Source organism: Balaenoptera acutorostrata, chromosome 7 (assembly GCF_949987535.1).
Source record: "Balaenoptera acutorostrata chromosome 7, mBalAcu1.1, whole genome shotgun sequence".
NCBI classification, from domain to species: Eukaryota; Metazoa; Chordata; class Mammalia; order Artiodactyla; family Balaenopteridae; genus Balaenoptera; species Balaenoptera acutorostrata.
The window spans coordinates 93932432-93951129 of NC_080070.1; the positions used below are offsets into that span (position 1 = coordinate 93932432).

The 18698-nt window shown below is 33.3% G+C and overlaps 1 protein-coding gene across 2 annotated transcripts in view; it reads right to left on the reverse strand.

Annotated features, from left to right (window-relative positions):
- Positions 1–658: 658 nt before the first annotated feature.
- The window catches only part of LOC103019875 (platelet glycoprotein 4-like), a 59735-nt gene continuing 41695 nt past the window's right edge, over positions 659–18698 (reverse strand). For both annotated transcript variants that reach the window (XM_007187128.2, XM_057550575.1), the window contains 9 exons: positions 18472–18563; positions 16386–16432; positions 13616–13685; positions 8191–8378; positions 7055–7173; positions 5763–5836; positions 5143–5197; positions 4115–4279; positions 659–1580 (listed from right to left, as the gene is read on the reverse strand). In XM_007187128.2, coding sequence (XP_007187190.2) covers positions 4115–4279; positions 5143–5197; positions 5763–5836; positions 7055–7173; positions 8191–8378; positions 13616–13685; positions 16386–16432; positions 18472–18563 — 810 coding nt within the window. In that variant the 3' untranslated portion in view covers positions 659–1580. The remainder of the gene's footprint in view (positions 1581–4114; positions 4280–5142; positions 5198–5762; positions 5837–7054; positions 7174–8190; positions 8379–13615; positions 13686–16385; positions 16433–18471; positions 18564–18698) is intronic.

Genomic DNA, 18698 nt, shown 5'->3' on the forward strand with positions numbered 1-18698 from the left:
AAGTAGACTCAAGTATCAGAAGAGGATGTTTAGGATCTCATATGTCCATATCTTAGGGGGATACTTTTTTTCTGTTCCCAATAAATGAGAGGACATTATTACATCAGTGTTTTTTGAGTATCTTCAAGATTTTCCAACAATCCTTCCAAACTGGTGGTATCTCAGTTTGGGGTTTTCAGTATTTACCCTGGCAGCTAACATGAGGAGATTAATTATTCTTGATTTTAATATCTAAACAAACCAGTTACTAATACTTTATCCTAGAAACCTCTGTGTGTAAAACACAGACAGAATGTGGTCCACCTTCCCTTTCTATGGGGGGCCTTTTTAGGGGGCCTAGTGCTCTCTGCCATAAGTGAACCCCTGCTAAAGACAGCAGGGTTACCTAACAATACGTCTTCTAATAAAAAAGAAAGATCCTTCATAGTCTAGACTTTAAGTACTGCAACTCTAAAGCCTGACCAAGTACCTTTGTATTTCCTTTTCCCCCAACTGGCTCAAAAAATTAGCGAAGGAAAAGTGGTCAAGATTGAATTTAGAAATGCTTCAGAAGGAAATATAGATGCATAAAGAAATAAAAATTCAGATAGAATACATCGGTCAGAAAACTAGAGTAAATGTTTTGTGACACAACAGGAACTGGACAAAAGCACAGGAATTTAAGGAGCAACATTTTTTAATGTTTGAAACCAGTCTTTCTGAGGCGACTATGAAAGCAAGAAATATTACAACAAATAACCATGAATGCACATTCTACTCTTTGTAATCTCCCACACAATAATTTCTTTATTATCATTTACATCTCTTAATACTAGCACAGCATTCTGAAGTTGCCAAGCATAAGTTGTATGCAACTGAGTGAAAAGATCAAAATCTACTCAGATTTCCAGAAGAGCCGCAGAATGTGGAAAACGACAAAGTCCCCAAACATGTTCATTTGCATTAGCACTGACAAAAATGTGAGCCATATTGTTATAAAGAGCATGGTGATAAGGCTTGCTCATTCTGTGTGTAGGATTTAATAGGGAAAGAAAATTAAGTAATATTTAATAAATGGTTCATAGGCCAGTCATTTAGTTTCCATTCTTAAATGTCTTTCAGAATAGTTGATACTCATGAAATGCAATGTCCTGACAGTCCTGGGGTCTGTGTATTGCAGGGACACTGATGAGGGTAGTTATGTTTTCCCTTTGATGAGGAAGACAAGAGTTCAGGGTCCAGGATTGTTTAGAACATCCACCCCTCTTCTGAATTTAGCAAAAGGGAACCAAATAAAAATAACTGGACCATGCTGAAGCCACATCTGTAGAAACTGAAGTCCATTCCATTGTGAACATGTTGAATTTTAAAAGGTGCCGTTTTTCTTCAAAGTATGGATTTTAATGACATCTTAATAATCCTTTAGAAATGTGCTGTTGCTCAGTACAAAAAAAAAAAAAAAAACAAATGCCACCAGTTCTTCCACTATAAGATAAGACGTGTTTTGCAAACATAAAGCATATTAAATCTTCATTTTGTAGGTCGATATTAAGAAAGGTCCTGATGTAGCTGGTGCATAAATGTAAAGGCTCATTTGCTTCCTGGAAAGCAGAAGAAAGGTAAGTACTTATCAGAAAGTCATGGAAAAATAAAACAGGTAATATTCGAATTCTAAATACTGAAGATGTCATGTTTTCTAGTAATTAGCCCAATTTCTCAAGCTGCAGAGAAAAATTCTCTGATGAACTTCATGGATAAGGCAATTATTTTCCCATTCCAGGATACATGGAAGGCTGCTTCCCAGCTCTCAAGAGCTGCGCATGGCCAGCTAAGGAGGGGTAGCTCGTTAAATCTGCTCTGGATGAGCATTTCCACTCTTTGCTGTCCCTTCAGACCATCCTCCATTTAGCGGTGTATATACTACTACTTTCCAAAGGACTATTGGCTTATTCTCTTTGTGATCCATTGAGCAAACTCACACCTTAGCTCCACCATCTTTGCTTTACTCCCTCTTGTACATCCATCTCCTTATTTTTCAATTGTTTATAAATCTTCCCAAAGGCATAATTTATTATAATATTTGAAACTGAAGCTTGTTTAAGGAAATCTATATCTGTGATTCTTCTAAATCTAGTAAATCAGGTAATCTACAGAGAACAGTGTTCTTCTCTATTTGTAAAGAAAAAAGAAAAAAGACGTATCGTTGTGTAAAGAGCAGTAGCTTTTCCCTGTAACAGTCAGATATTAAGCCAAACCAATATACTTGTTGACAAAGACACTCTAGAAAGTTTTCAATCTTTCACCCTAATAGAGCCATGTACAGACCCAAGATAATTGGCATTCAGGGCTCATTAAGCACTGATGAAATTGTTCATGTAATTTCAGTAGAGAACAGTACAGAAAAAATTTATGACTCATACTTCCTTTTGAAAAGCATATTTTCCCACTAGAAGTAGTTTTTGTTGTAATTTGGCTTTTCAGTGGATGATCTTTTTGTCTATTGTATAAGTGTTCATATGAATTACTTTGTTTAATCATAACTTATTTGTTACTAGACTAATGACAGGTCTTAAAGGTGATGCAATATTTCCTTTATGTGTTATAATGTGAATATATTAGGTTAGCATTTTGAATATCTATTCAAGTGGGTTATAGGCAGAATTGTTCAGTCCTCTTTTGAGTGAATAGTGACAGAAATAATCAGAACAAAAAATGGAGTTGCCTTCCTAGTCTCAAGCTCTCAATTTCATATCCAGAAAAATATTGTCCAAAAATTCCACTTCATTTTTCTTCATCTTCAGTTTGACTGATTCACACTGTGAAAATGGACAATTTTGCACAGTTTAAATTTATAACTTTCTGGGATGACTCCATAAGATAGAATGGATGCTAATGAATCCCTAATTATTGGAAACTCATGAAATATTATTAGGGATTAGTTGTGATAATTCATGTAAAATATTTAGCATGATTTTGGCACATAATAAAAGCTCAGTAATTATCAGTGGCAGTTCTAGAATTTCGACATAAGACAGGTTACAGTCAACAGGCTGATTGGAAGTAGAGCAAGAAGACTTGTATTGAAGTTGTGATTTTTCATACCAAGTATATTGCTTTTATTTTGATTGTGTATATTTTTTGAGGTTCCTGGGAAGGGAGGGCGGACAGAAACTATGGGTAAGTGACAAATTCCACCCCCCCCCCCACAGGCCATACCTATGCCAAGTAAGATTAGTAAAGAAAGGCTTAGGGAAGATAGGGTCAGACATTCATTCCTCTATGTACAAGGTGGCATGTGCAGTAATACCTAAAACACAGAGGCCTGAAACACCTCTACAGTTTTATCAAAACTCAAATCTGTCTACATTTAGCTGATTTTTCCTATAAACTCTGAGTAATTTGGTTTTACTGTGTTGAACATTTTTGTCTTCTGTTTTCTTGTATTGTTGTATTCAGTTCTAGCTCCTGAATTGTAGTAATTCATCAGGGCTTCCACACTAAACATCTAGAGTGCACACTGTGATTTTGGACAGCATGACTATATGCAACAATCTTGTTTATATATTAATATGCTATCTTCATTTAAAAATAGCATATTTTTACCTAATTTTAGTTCTATCATTTATTGAGTTTTCATTTCTCATTAATTTCTAGCTTATTTAATTTCCCTTTTTATTTTCTTTTCCCTTGTAAATTCTAATTTCCCTAAATAGCCACCATTTTCAGTTTTACATAAACTTTCCTGGTCAGTGATCTATTAAATTAATTATTTGTAATTTTAAACTATTTAACTAGCTAGAAATAATCAAGAAAAGAAAAGTTAGTACATATATAGCTTTTGTGCAACATTCTAACTTTGAAAGGTGACAATTTCATATTTAGCCCATTCCTCCAATAATAAAGATGAAATATAGTGATCTGCTTGATATTAATAGGCCTTATTACTCATTCAGGCTTTGTTTATAATTTACATTAAGCATCTCAAAACTTCAAGGATGTGTTAAAAATGATAGGTGACTAGACATATCCAGAAATATTTGCAGCCTAGTTTATAACCTCTTTTTGATAAAATGAAAACAAGTAATATATAAACTAATGTTATTAAAGCCATATATGATTTTTGTTATATACTTACTTAATTTACTCTCTTTGATCTGCATGCACAGTATGAAATCGTAAAAACAATAAACATCACCACACCAACACTGAGTAAGGTAATTTCTACCAGGCCAAGGAGGTTTATTTTTCCAGTCACTTGATTTCTGAACATTTCTGCCTTTTCATCACCGATGGTGCCAGTCTGTAATCAAGTTAACAATTAGCGTTATTTCAGTTGATTAGTGGAGCAAATTATTCAAAACTCTCCACTTATGTATCACTCTTTTTTCAAAACACCTCATAGATGTTAGTCATCTTTATCTATAAGAAAAGACAATGGAATTCCCTTTTCATGTCAGAGAAGGCAGTAAATGCCAAGGTAGAATATTTAGAGAGAGAAATATAACCTTCTTCCTTTGAAACATGTTATATAGCACACTCCAATACACTGACTTCATTGATCTATACAAAGGTCTTACTGAAATATTTTCCAGTTTTCCGAAGGATGTTTCCTAGTGACAGAAGGAAATGGCAAGGGCCAACAGTTTCTTTCCTCTGAAGGCTTCTGTAGTGCATTTCCTCATTCTGTGGCTAATCAATTCCGTGATTTGTACTAAAAATATCTTGTTAGGCACTCGGATAGACTGCAGACACCTACTCTTACATGGTCTTTATAAGTTTGGTTTGCTCTTATTAGCACTACAGTATTCACATTGAGTTACTTGGAGTTACATGTATGTATGACTCTTTCCTAACACAAGCACTATGACAAGAAAAAGTGTTTACTAGTTGTATTATGAAAATAATCTAAAAGTATAGGAAGTACTTCATCCTTCTGAAATAAAAACACTGGAAACTAACATAAACCTGATATTTCTGTGTGGCTTGGTTCTCTCAAAATAATTAATTATATAATTAATAATATATAAACTCGCCCGTATAGGTAATGGAAACACATACAACTTCAAATTCTATACATATGTGTTTAATTTTCAAGCATTAACAGCTTTTTCTATATACAAGGAAGTTTACAGTTTTTGGTGACTAATAGATAAGAATACTAACCTCATTAAGCCAAAGAATAGGCACCATATAATTCTGCTTCAGACCCTTTAATGCTCTGTAATAAACGTTGAAAATAATTATGAAAATATATACTAATATAATACACATATATAACAGAAATGTTAGTAATTACTAGTGTAAATAAATGTTCAGAAATTAGTTGCTCTTAAACTTGCTAAGTTCCTTGATTTTTGTTCCCTGTAATGAATCATTTAAATATTAATATGGCTGTTTATCAGACATCTTTCACTCTTATAAATCTTTCTAATGCATATTTCTAATTAGATTGACTTTTTCTAAGCATGTATTTTCCCTTTCGACAATTTATACCCAGGAAACTAAAACTGAATTTTAGAAACAATTGTCCTGGGAATATTTGGACAGCTAGCAAAATGAGAAACACCATCATACACTAATTCCAGAATATGTGTAAATACAATTTCAATACACACTAGATATAATTCTAAATTAAAGATGAAAGTTATAAACAGTAGTTATTTCATGATATTAAGCCAAAGAGAAGTTGAAATTTTATATTATTTCCACTTAATTTCATACATATACTCACTTTCTGACAAGAAAATACTAAAAATCATAATGAACCTGTTCAAGAGACTCACCCAATTTTTTTTCCTGGCTTAACCAGTATATTGATCTGCAGGCGTTTTGCAAACTGTAAAGTGAATCCAGTTATCTAAAAAGAGAACAAACTAAAATAATTACCAACTTCCTTTAAATAATTCATTTATAATATCCAAAACTTATTTTTACTGTTATATAGAACCTAAGGTAAAACTGTAGTACTTGAAACTTGTGAAATTTATTAAATAATTAATTAGATGTATTAAATATTATGTACATAACTTCATAATTACATTTTATGTGTATATGCATGTGTGTATACAGACCTATACACACGTGTATATATGCACACACACACAATTTCTTTGCCCAACCTACTGTCAAGGTTTTAGTTAAATTTGTGATATTTATCTGAACTGGTTTTGGGGAATCAACAACAGCAGTGAAACTTAGAACTCATATAGTCAATTTAAATCTCAAATTATATATGGTCAAATATATATTCAGTCAGAACCTATGTGTCATCAGTATAATTATAATACTACTTCTATCATTACTTAAAATTAAACGTGACTACTAAAATTCTGGCATGTCATTTAACTTTTGAAAAGGAGAATATTAAAATAAATTAAAAGTTGAAACTGTTACACTATAGGAAATTTAATAGATTTTTCCTGACGCTAAGTATAATAGATCTTGCCTCAAATGCGCATATACCCATAAAATCTCTTTTCATCCCTCATGATCTACAATGTCCCTTCATATAAGCAATACTTGCAGTTAAGTATAAAATGACAGTAAAATTGTAATTTATACCAAATTGTTTTAAGCCAATTAGAATCATACCCATCATTACTATCCCTGACCTACAAACAATTAAAAAGGATTATAAAGTTCCATACGCTGAAAAACTAAAATAGAATTACCTCAACATTTCATAAGCAACAACAGGAAGAAACCAGTGTTACTTTCCTTGAAATAAAAGTAGGTAATTGTATACGCATTACTCTACATAAAATAGATAACCAACAAGGACTTACTATGTAGCACAGGGAACTATACTCAGTATTTTGTAATAACCTATAAGGGAAAAAAAATCTGAAAAAAATACATATATATATATAAATATAACTGAATCACTTTGCTGTACACCTGAAATTAACACAACATCGTAAATCAACTATACTTCAGTAAAAATTTTTGAGTAATTTGTCAAGATTGTGATGCAGTAAGTATCATCAATAAATGTCATTGACAGAAAGGCGAGAACTTAATTTTTCTTTCATTTAAAAAATGCTAAACCAATCAGATCAATAATGTATTTGCTTACAGGTTCAACATCTAAGTACGTGCTATGTTCCTCTTCATTTGGACTTAAGCCTTCAACAGGTTCTGTAATTTCAGGACTTGCATGTAGAAAATGAGGAAGTGAAATGTACACGGGTTTTCCTGAAAACAAGTTTTAAGAGACAATTGGGATAAATCATTTTCCTCATTACGCATAGCACTCAAAAGATTTCCTTGAAAATAAAGATTTTTAAGTTAAAAGAAATGCAAAGTTGGCTTTGAATGCGAAATGGGGAATGAGGGTGAGAGAAAATTATTACATCTAATCACTTTAGAGCAAAAATAAAATATAAGCTTCTGCGTCATCCTACTAACCATTCAGTTGATGTCTGTCGTTATTCCCTTAGGTGTTTATTTTCAATATGTAAAGCTTAGCTGCTGAACACAAATTTACAACCACATACCTTCATGTTTTAGGGAGTAATATGTCTGTGGACTGAGAATTTAAGAGGCTTTTCTTTCTTTATTCTCACCCACTCCAATATGAAGAAGGTGAGCAAAATAAGATAGACTCCAAATTTCATGTTTGAGTCAGTTCTTCTTTCAGAGACACCCTGAAATATATTTATTTTTATTTACCATTTTCTAGGGTAGAAAAAGTTAGAAAAACGTCAGACGGGTAAGTTGGGATGCTCAGAGTATTCTGAGAATTATTTTCATTTTACCCTAAATCTAAAAGGAGCACAGGGATTCTGCACAGCAAAGAAAACCATCAAAAAATGAAAAGTCTACCTATGGGATGGGAGAAAATATTTGCAAAACACATAACCCATAAGTGATTAAAATCTAAAATATGCAAGGAATTCACACAACTCAAGAAAGTAAATAACCCAATTAAAAAGTGAGCAAAGGACCTAAAGAGACATTTTCCAAAGTAGCACAGGGAAATATCAGTAGGATTTTACCTAATAATAACTAAGTTTTGCAACACTGAAACAACTGGGAGGTTGAAAGCGGTACAAAAATCCAAACAAAAATATCCTATCATCACCTTTACTTTCTGCCCTTTTTACTTTCTCACTTTAAATTTCTGGTGGAAAGGAAACCTAGGTGAAATTTACATTTTAAAGAAAACTGCATATTATGCCATGGATTGTGACATCAAGACCTTTTACTCACCGTCTTTGCATTTGCCAATATCTAGCACACCATATAAGGTACAATTTTTGGAGATAATTTTTTCTGTGCAGAAACAGTGGTTGTCTGGATTTTGAAGTGGAGATGCAAAAGCCAAGGATGGAAGGATAAATCTATACACAGGGATTCCTTTCAGATTAATTTCAGCTCCAAACACAGCATAGAATGATCTAAACACAGACAAGAAAGAGCTTCATTCTGGAAAACTGAACTTCATTATGGAGATTCTGTTTTTCTTATTTTTAAATTTATATTATTGCTTTAAATTAGAAAAACTGGATATAGTCTTGTTAGAATTCTTGCTTATGTCTTAGGAAAAATGTTCTTGTGATATTTTAAGACACACCAGAACTCAATACCTGAGTATGAGCTCTTCTTACCTTTGTTTTCAAAAGCTTCTGAGAATAATTTTTGCTTGTGAACTACCATGGAGTATTTATACTGAGGACATTTCTCAGAGTTAGTTTCCTTTATAGATTAAATATTTATATGACCTCCTCAAGTCCTCTATTTGTGCCCAGTTTAAATGAAAGAAAATAAAATTTCAATCTTCCACCACTTAATCCTGGAGAGAAGGGCTGCTCACTTCCTAGGGTGTGTGCATGTGGGTTTTGATATATGTCTCCTATGCTCCATCATTTACCAAGTGTCCACCATAACCTCAGCAGCGTACTGGAACTCAATACATAATATTTCTAATGCCCAGCTTATTCTGTATGAAGAAATGCTGCTCTCTTCAATTTTATAGATAAGGAAAAGAGTCAGAGATATTAAATACTTGCCCACACCACACAGTGTCTAGAAACAGAGCTAGGATGCAAGCATACCAGTGTGGGTCAGTGCTTGTGTGATAGCTACTGGGCCCCATCAATTTGAAAAGATGCTGCAGTGTCAGTAGAGCACATGAACATAGTTCTGTGACTGTGGTATCACCATCTTGGACATTTTTTTAAAATTATAGTCTATTTACAGTGTTCTGTTAGTTTCTGGTGTACAGCAAAATGATTCAAATATATGCATATATATTCTTTTTCAGATTCTTTTTCATTATAGGTTATTACAAGATATTGAATATAGTCCCCTGTGCTATAAACTAGGACCTTGTTTATATAGTAGTGTGTATATGTTAATCCCAAACTCCTAGTTTATCCCTCTCCCACTTTCCCCTTTGGTAACTGTAAAACTTTGTTTTCTGTGTCTATGAATCTGTTTTGTAAATAAGTTTATTTATACAATTTTTTTAGATTCCGCCTATAAGTGATATCATACACTATTTGTCTTTCTCTGTCTGACTTACTTCACTTACTATGATAATCAGTAGGTTCATCCGTGTTGCTGTAAATGTCATTATTTCATTCTTTTTATGGCTGAGTAATATTCCATTGTGTGTATATACCAGATTTCTTTATCCATTCATCTGTTGATGGACATTTAGACTGCTTCCACATCTTGGCTATTGTAAATAGAGCTGCTATGAACGTTGGGGTGCATATATCTTTTCTAATTAGAGTTTTTGTCTTTTCCAGATATATGTCTAGGAGTGAGATTGCTGGTAACCGTAGTTTTATATTTTAAGGAACCTCCATTCTGTTTTCCATAATTGCTGCACCAATTTACATTCTCACCAACAGTGTAGGAGGGTTCCCTTTTCTCCACACCCTATCCAGCCTTTATTATTTTTAGACGTTTTGATGATGGTCATTCTGGCGGGTGTGAGGTGATACCTCACTGCAGTTTTGATTTGCATTTCTCTAATAATTTGCAGTGTTGAGCATCTTTTCACGTGCCTGTTCGTCATCTGTATGTATTCTCTGGAGAAATGTCTATTTAGGTCTTCTGCCCATTTTTCGATTGGATTGTTTGTTTGTTTGTTTTGACACTGAACTGTATGAGCTGTTTGTATACCTTGGAAATTAAGCCCTTTTGGGTCACATTGTTTGTGAATAATTTCTCCCAGTCTTTATGTTCTCTTTACAGTTTGTTTATGGTTTCCTTTGCTGTGCAGAAGCTTATAAGTTTGATTAGGTCCCATCTGTTTATTTTTGCTTTTATTTCTATTGCCCTGGGAGACTGACCTTAGAAACCACTGCTACGATTTATGTCAGAGAATGTTTTGCCTAGGTCCTCTTCTAGCAGTTTTATGGTGTTGTGTCTTATATTTAGGTCTTTTAGCCATTTTGCGTTTATTTTTGTGTATGTTGTGTGGGTGTGTTCTAACTTCGTTGATTTACATGCAGCTGTCCAGCTTTCTTAATACCACTTGCTGAAGAGACTCTTTTCTCCATTGTATATTCTTGTCTCCTTTGTTGAAGGTGAATTGTCCATAGATATGTGGGCTTCTTTCTGGACTCTCTTGTTCTGTTCCATTGATCCATATGTCTGTTTTTCTGCCAATACCACATTGTTTTGATTACTGTTACTTTCTGAAGTCTGGAAGGGTTATGCCTCCAGCTTTGTTCTTTTTCCTCACAATTGCTTTGGCAATTCTAGGTCTTTTGTGTTTCCATATATATTTTATGATTATTTGTTCTATTTCTGTGAAAAATGTCATGGGCAATTTGTTAGGGATCACATTAAGTCTGTAGACTGCTTTGGGTAGTGTGGCCATTTTTACAATACAATAAGTCCCCTACATACAAACCTTCAAGTTGTGAACTTTCAGATGCGAACATGCGTTCATATGTCCAATCACGTAAGTTAGTTCACATGTCTGGCGTACATTGTCACGTGTGTGCATCCTCCACAAGTGGTTGTGCTTTTGTGTACTTTACTGTACACTACTGTATAGAGTACAGTAGTACAGTATCTTTATTTCAAGCCCAGGATGTCCAGAAGTAAGAGTAAAAGCGGTGGTGATGTAGCTGGTACTACTGTACTGTATTGTAAGATTAAAAATGTTTTCTTTATTTTTTGTGTTTGTTTGTTTTTTATGTATTATTTGTGTGAAAAGTATTATAAACCTATTACAGTACAGTCCTGTATAGCCGATTGTGTTAGTTGGGTACCTTGGCTAACTTTGCTGGACTTACAAACAAATTGGACTTACGAACATGCTCTTGGAATGGAACTCGTTCGTATGTAGGGGACTTACTGTATTAATTCTTCCAAGCCAAGTGCATGAGATATAGCCATTTATTTGAATCATCTTCAGTTTCCTTTATCAATGTTTTATAGTTCTCAGTGTAGGTCTTTCACATCCTAGGTCAGGTTTATTCCTAAGCATTTTTTGGATGCGATTTTGAAAGAAATTGTTTTTTTACCTTCTTGTCCTCATATTTCATTGTTAGTGTAAAGAAATGCAACAGATTTCTGTATGTTAATCTCGTATTCTGCTACCTTGCTTTTGTGTGGAATGTTTAGGGTTTTTCTATATAGAGTATCATGTGATCTACATATAATGAGAGTTTTACCTCTTTGCTTCCAACTTGGATACCTTTGATTCTTTTTCTTGTCTGATTGCTGTGATGGGGACTTCCGATACTATGTTGAATAGAAGTGGTGACAGTGGGCATTCTTGTCTTGTTCCAGAATTTAGCAGGAAGGCTTTCAGCTTCTCATTTTTGAGTATTATGTTGGCTGTGGGTTTCTAATAAATAGCTTTTATTATGGTGAGATATGTTCCCTGTATATCCACTTTGGTGAGAATTTTTATCACGAATTGATGTTGAATTTTATCAAATGATTTTTCTGTATCTATTGAGATAATCATATCTATTGTGATAATCATTTTGTCTTTTTCTTTGCTGATGTGGTGTATGTCATTGATTGTTTGCATATGTTGAACTATCCTTGTGACCCCAGAATGAATCTAACTTGATCATAGTGTATGATTCTTCTTATATATTGTTGGATTCAGTTTGCTAATATATTGTTGAGGATTTTTTCATCTATATTCATCAAAGATATTGGCCTGTAATTTCTTTCTTGGTAATGTCTTTGTCTGGTTTTGTTATCAGGGTGGAGGTGACTTTATAGAATAACTTTGTGAATGTTCCCTCCTCTTCAATGTTGGGAAGAGTTTGAGAAAGATCGGTGTAAGTTCTTCTTTGTATGTTTAGCAGAATTCCCTAGTGAAGCCATTCAGCCCTAGACTTTTGTTTTCAGGGAGGTTTTTTGTTTGTTTGTTTGTTTGTTTTATTATGAATTCTATTTCACTTCTAGTGATCAATCTGTTCAAATTATCTATTTCTTCTTGATTCAGTTTTGGTGGGCTGTATATTTCTAGAAACTTGTCCATTTCTTCTCAGTTGTCCAATTTGTTGGCATTTAATTGTTCACAGTGTTCTCTTATGATTTTTTTGTATTTCTGTGGTGTCAGTTGTTATTTCTCCTTGTACCTTTCTTATTTTCTTTATTTGAGTACTCTCTGTTTTCTTCTTGGTGAGCTTGGGCAGAATTTTGTCACTTTTATTTATCCATTCAAAACACCAGCTCTTGATTTTATTTTTTTCTATTTTTTTTGATATCTATGGTATTTATTTCCTCTCTGATCTTTATTATTTCCTTCCTTCTGTGCATTTTAGGCTTTGTTTCTTCTTCTTTTTCTAATTCTTTTAGGTGGTAAGTTAGTTTATTTGAGATTTCTCTTGTTTTCTGAGGAATACCTATATTGCTATAAACTTCCCTCTTATGACTGCATTTGCTGCGTCCCATAGATTTTATATGGTTGTATTTTCATTGTCATTTGTCTCAAGGTATTTTTAATTTCCTCTTTGATTTCATTGTTGACCCATTGGTTTTTTAGTAGCATGTTGTTTAGTCTCCATGTAATCATTATTTTCTCATTTCTCTTTCTGTGGTTGATTTCTAGTTTCATGCCATTGTGGTCAGAAAAGATGCCTGAAATAATTTCTAACCTCTTAAATTTGTTGAGGCTTATTTTGTGTCTTAGTATGTGGTCTACCCTAGAGAATATTCCATGTGCACTTGAAAAGAATGTGTAGTCTGGTTATTTGGGGTGTAATGTTCTGAAAATATCAATTAAGTCTAACTGTTCTATTGTGTCATTTAAGATCTCTGTTGCCTTATTGATATTCTGTCATCTGTCCATTGATGTCTGTGAGGACTCTGTGAGCACACTGAGAATGAGGTTGCTCAGGTGGAGCCACGCCCCACCGTTTTACTAGTTTAGTAAAAGAAAAGAAATGTTCTTGCTTAGAAATGAAAAAGGAGAAAATGATTTTCATTATGCAAAGTATCCTTCTACAACCTTCAATTTTTTAAAGACTTAATAAACATATTATGAATTCCATATTTATTTATTCTTAATACATCAAGAAAAGCTTGCCTAAATGTATTTTATTTTTCTCAAATAATATGATTATCAAGTATCATCTTCTATGCCTATGTTTTTTCACTTGGAGAAAGAATTCTGATATATAGAAATATATCAGTTTCTTTGTCTTACCTGCAAACGTCAGGGGAAAAGAATTGCAATACCCGGGTCTTCTCAATGAAAGGTGGAAATGAGGCTGCATCTGGTTAAAAATCAAGCGAGTGGCAAGGGATTAGGTGAAATATGTGTCCTAGAAAAATCTAGAAATCTCAATTCCAGCAGAGTTAAGAGAAATAGAATACAAACTGTATATATAACATTAAAATTCTCCAGTAGCCACATTTTAAAAATAAAATAAGTATCAGGTATATTTTATCTAACCCACCATATCCAAAATATCATTTTAACATGTAATCAATATAGAAACTAACAAATCTCAAGATCCAGTGTGTACTTCAGCTTATTTCAATTTTTACTAGCCACATTTCAAGTGCTTAATTGTGACACATGGCTAGTAGCTACCGTATTCAACAAGTCTATATACTATACACATTCACTGGTATCCATTCATGTTAAATTTTCCTACTCCTTAAAAATAAATGAAAGTTTAAAAAACCAATGGCAAAACCACGTGTTGTTAAAACTGTGATTGTGTTTGTTTTTTGAAATCCCCACCCTATCTGTAGAGTAGTACTTTTCTTACCATGAGGTTCATTTAGAACTCCTGTTTGGTAAATGTTCTTCTTACTTTTAATAGTGATTCATTCATCTGCCCTAATGGCTGATTAATATTTTTTAAATCATTTATTGAAGTTCTCTCACTAAATAGAATTTCCTGAAAATGGTTGGAAAAATATACACATCAAACTAAAAAGGGCATTTGTTGAGTTTATTGAATCTCTACTATGGGTATGATCCATGCACACACTGGATATAAGAAGAAATAGTTAGATAATTCCTCCATTTGCTCCACAAATCAATATTACCAAAATGAGCCACCACTGAATGTGTTTGTTCAAAACAATAAGAACCATCCTTCAATTATGAATACCACACTCTTTTTCTGGTAACTGCACTAACCTTGTGATCTTATTACATTTCACTTATACTCTTGTGATAAGGGAAATACAACAGATGATCACAGTGAACTGGCATTGAGAGAATGAGATATTAAAGATTAGCTTAAACTCCCCAAATAGGTCCCTGAATGGGCATTGCCTACAACTGCCTTCCCAACACCTTAGCCATAAAAGAAAAGAATACATTGAAAAGCTTTAAAAAAATCATTTGAAATATCATCAAAGATTATGTCTTAATGACACCAGCAATTACCATGGGTCGTGATCATAAGATAGCTGATATTAGCAGGGCTCTTTTTTAAATGCATTCAAATGTAAATCAGTATTTTCCTTTTCTGTCTCTTTAAGTTTGTTGAAGAAGGGAGAGGAAGTACTTCTAAATCATGGTTAACACTCCTTGGAACATTTTCCATTTCATTAGTCTCTTTTCCCTAGTGCCATAACCAAAAATCTCTCTCACAGGGATGCCATCAGAGTCCTCTGGCTTGTTCAGTCTACCTCTGCTCCTAGTTTGTTTTACAGCTATTTTCTTCTTAGATACTTTTAACTTCATGCCTGATATTCATGTAGTTATGTTATTGTCATTAATAAATCCTCTACCTTGTTTTTTAAAACTTCTTTGCTTTTTAGTTTTGGAGAAAAGTGTTTAATTTTTTTTTTCTTAAACCCATAAAGACTCCTTTACTATTTAGGAGAAGCACAATATATTTCTCTCTGTATCTAAGGATACAGTATGAAGTTTATGGTTATGAAATTACTAGAGTTAGTGGTATTGGGACACTTGACAATTTATTGGCAGAAATGAACTACTTAGAAAGGAATTTCTTCACCCAATTCCATGACTCAAAGCACTACAAAGCAAACTCAACAGTGGTTTTGCTGTTTTTTCTACGAGAGTATTAAAAAATTAAATAAACATGCAAAACTCAGTAATACCTTTGGTAAAGTAAACATTCCCCATGTTTGCTTTTTATTCCCTACCTTTTACATAACTTTGTATTCAACATTTTTCATTTTCATTATATTACTTTCCTATGAAGTATTGCCTAACTAGCTTTGCAAGCATTATGCTCTGCTTCTGCTTTTTAGCAGCTGAGAGTTCACCTCCTGGTATTCAATTCCCATTGCTTTTTACAATCTTAATTCTTAAACTAATAGGCATATATATACTTTGCTTTACTTCAAGAAGAATAATAAGCTGGATCTAACCACGCTTAAATCTAAGTACATAGTACTTTCTTTCTTCCTAACTCTAATTCCGAATGTTCATTTTTGCATACATTTTTCATGGTTAGTACACATGTAACCTTGTTTTTGTTGCTGTTGTTCTTTTCTCTCTCTTTCTGACCATCTTCTTCAAGATAGATGGCTCTGCTTACAAGTTCACTGATTCTAACTAAGCCTGAAATCTTTGGAGGTATGTCTTACCTTTTGTAATTATCCTGATATTTTAATTCTTTTAATTTTAAATTATTATCTTTATAGTATTTACAAAAGATGTGAACAGTGACCACTACTCTAAGGTTTTCTAACCCTTTACTTCTGTGGTCAGGAAGGAGTTCATTAAGTTTGTACAAAGCAAACGTTTCCCCAGAAATGCAGTAAAGGCTCATCCTCGATGGTTAATCTTGAGAAATTCCATCACATTAGAGAGACATTTACTAAGCCTACATAAGAACAGAGACTCTGAATTATGTTGCAGGGATACAAAGATAGGCAAATGCATACGCTCAACCCCCAGAATATTGTAGGTATGGAGGTGGATTTGTGGGAGAAAGGAGTTGGTTTCACTGTGATTATTACCACAAAACATATGCCCTTACCTGTACCATTAATCATGTCACAATAACTTGGCCAATAGGAGAGACGCCTTAGGAATAAAAAAAAAAAGAAAATGTTATTCTTATTTCAAGGGCACCTTTCTCACATCACTTTGTCTATTATGATTCAGTACTTCTGCTAAAATAATAAATATTGATTAGACTAGATGTGACAAGCTAAGTTTAAGAAGTGTTCTAAATCATTTGATCCATGTTTTGTTTGAAGTTTCCATTTTGTTGAGTTAAATGAAGTGCCTGAAACCATTAAGTGATCAGATTATAAAATAAAAACTGCCAAATGTTGTTAGTTAGAAACAACATTGAACAGAAACACTTCTGCAGAAAAGAAAATTGAGAAACATTTATCAAACAGTTAGATCTTTTAGGGGAAAGTTTTTTTTTTCCCCCAATGGGATTATTTCATAGTATGCTGCATTCAAACTGAATAGGAGGAAGATAGTAAATGGATAACTGATGTAAACTCAGTATGAGGGAGAAGAGGGGAGTGTGGAGGAGGAAAGAAAGAGAAGCAGATGTTGGATCAATAGAGATTGGAAACATAGATAATTTATACTTTTCCTTCTCTTTTAACTCTTGCATGAACTGGCATTTAAGTAGGACAGAGTTTATTAATTTATACTCTGGCATCTACAAAAGATATATATATATATATATATATATATATATATATATATATATATATATATATATATATATATATATATATATATATATTCAATATATATATCTGGAAGCAATAAAAACAACAGTAGTGATAGTTTCTCTGCACACTCAGCCACTTTTTGGTGATGGGAAATGGGTTTTTCACACTCCCAACATACCATCCAGTAAGATGTCAAGGCAAGCTATTGTTTCTTTTTTAAACAGAATAAGCGATTAATCATGCTCAGTCTTGCCATGATCAGTTAAATTAACCTTGTCATAATCTTAAACTCTCCTCAAAACCTCTCTGTAATATTGAAATAGAAGAAATGCTTATTTTCCTCAATACAGAGATGTGATTCCCCTGAAGTGAGCATTTAGAAGTGTTTGTTTTCCTCCATTGGACTTTTCTATAAAAAAATATGTGACTGTGGACTCTGTGGAAGAAAAAGGACTACACGAGTGAACGTTTAACTGTTTTAAGCAATTTTTAGATAGGAACTCAGTGTGAGGCAAGGGTTACTTAATCAAAATATTTCATCTCTTGATTTTGATTACTTTATTCTTTGTCAGGAAATCACTGATCTAAAACTCATTTTAACTTTAAGGAGAAAAGATTTTCTCCCTTGATATTTATTGGGGTTCTTCCTATTTTAGACGTATGATGAATTAGGTATACTCTGGATAAACAGGAAGGAGCTAGGGTAAAATAGGAAATCATGGCTATGTGAACATATCTCATTTTACTACTATTTCACAGGAGGCGTGCTCTTTATCTTCAAGTTTAATATGTCAATTTTAGAACTTGAAATACTAATTCCATTTTTGCATTGATAAAGGTTTCAAAAAGCTGAGTTATTAATATAGAAAATTATTTCAAGAAAATTTTGAAAGGGAAGGTCATGAAAGCGTTGGCATGGATACATTGATCTTCCACCTCATGGCACATTTAGTCACGTTACTGGAATGAGCAATTTTTATATTCCATGCTCAGTAAAAAAAAAAAAAAAAAAAAAAACCACCCAGTAATATATACTTTTCAACCTGCTAGACACCAAGTTGATATGTTGATTTTCTTCCTTTTCATTTGTGGTTATGGAATTGTACGGGTGCTTGATAGTGCTGGTTATGCAGCAGAGATGGAAGTAGTCCCTTTAGATTTCTTTATGTAAGAGACCCTGTGCATAAAGGTCAACCCTCAAGTGGGGCTGATACTCAGCACCTATGCACTAGTATGACCAGTCGTCACAGCTAAAGGGTTAACGCCTGGCAGAACAGGAGTTTCTAGGGCTGAGATACAGGCAGGTCTGTTCCATAGGTTGGTGCCTGTGCCTTACCAGTTGTTAAATAAGTTTCTTGCCTGCCTTAGAGTATCCTAGTGACACACACACACACATACACATACACACTTTGCCTGGATACTTACTTTTTGCCTTTATATGTGTCAATTATGGCAACTTTGCTTATGTCATCTTTTCCATTGAAAACTTTATAAACTCCATCTGCAGTATTGTGGTACTGAAAAGATGCATACAAGAAAAAATTCCTTCTAGAACAAGCCATATTTTCCAAGTTATAAAATATGTAATTAACTCACCTTTGCATTTCTCAAACACTGGTTGTTTATAATTATTTTATGTGATTTGAAATATA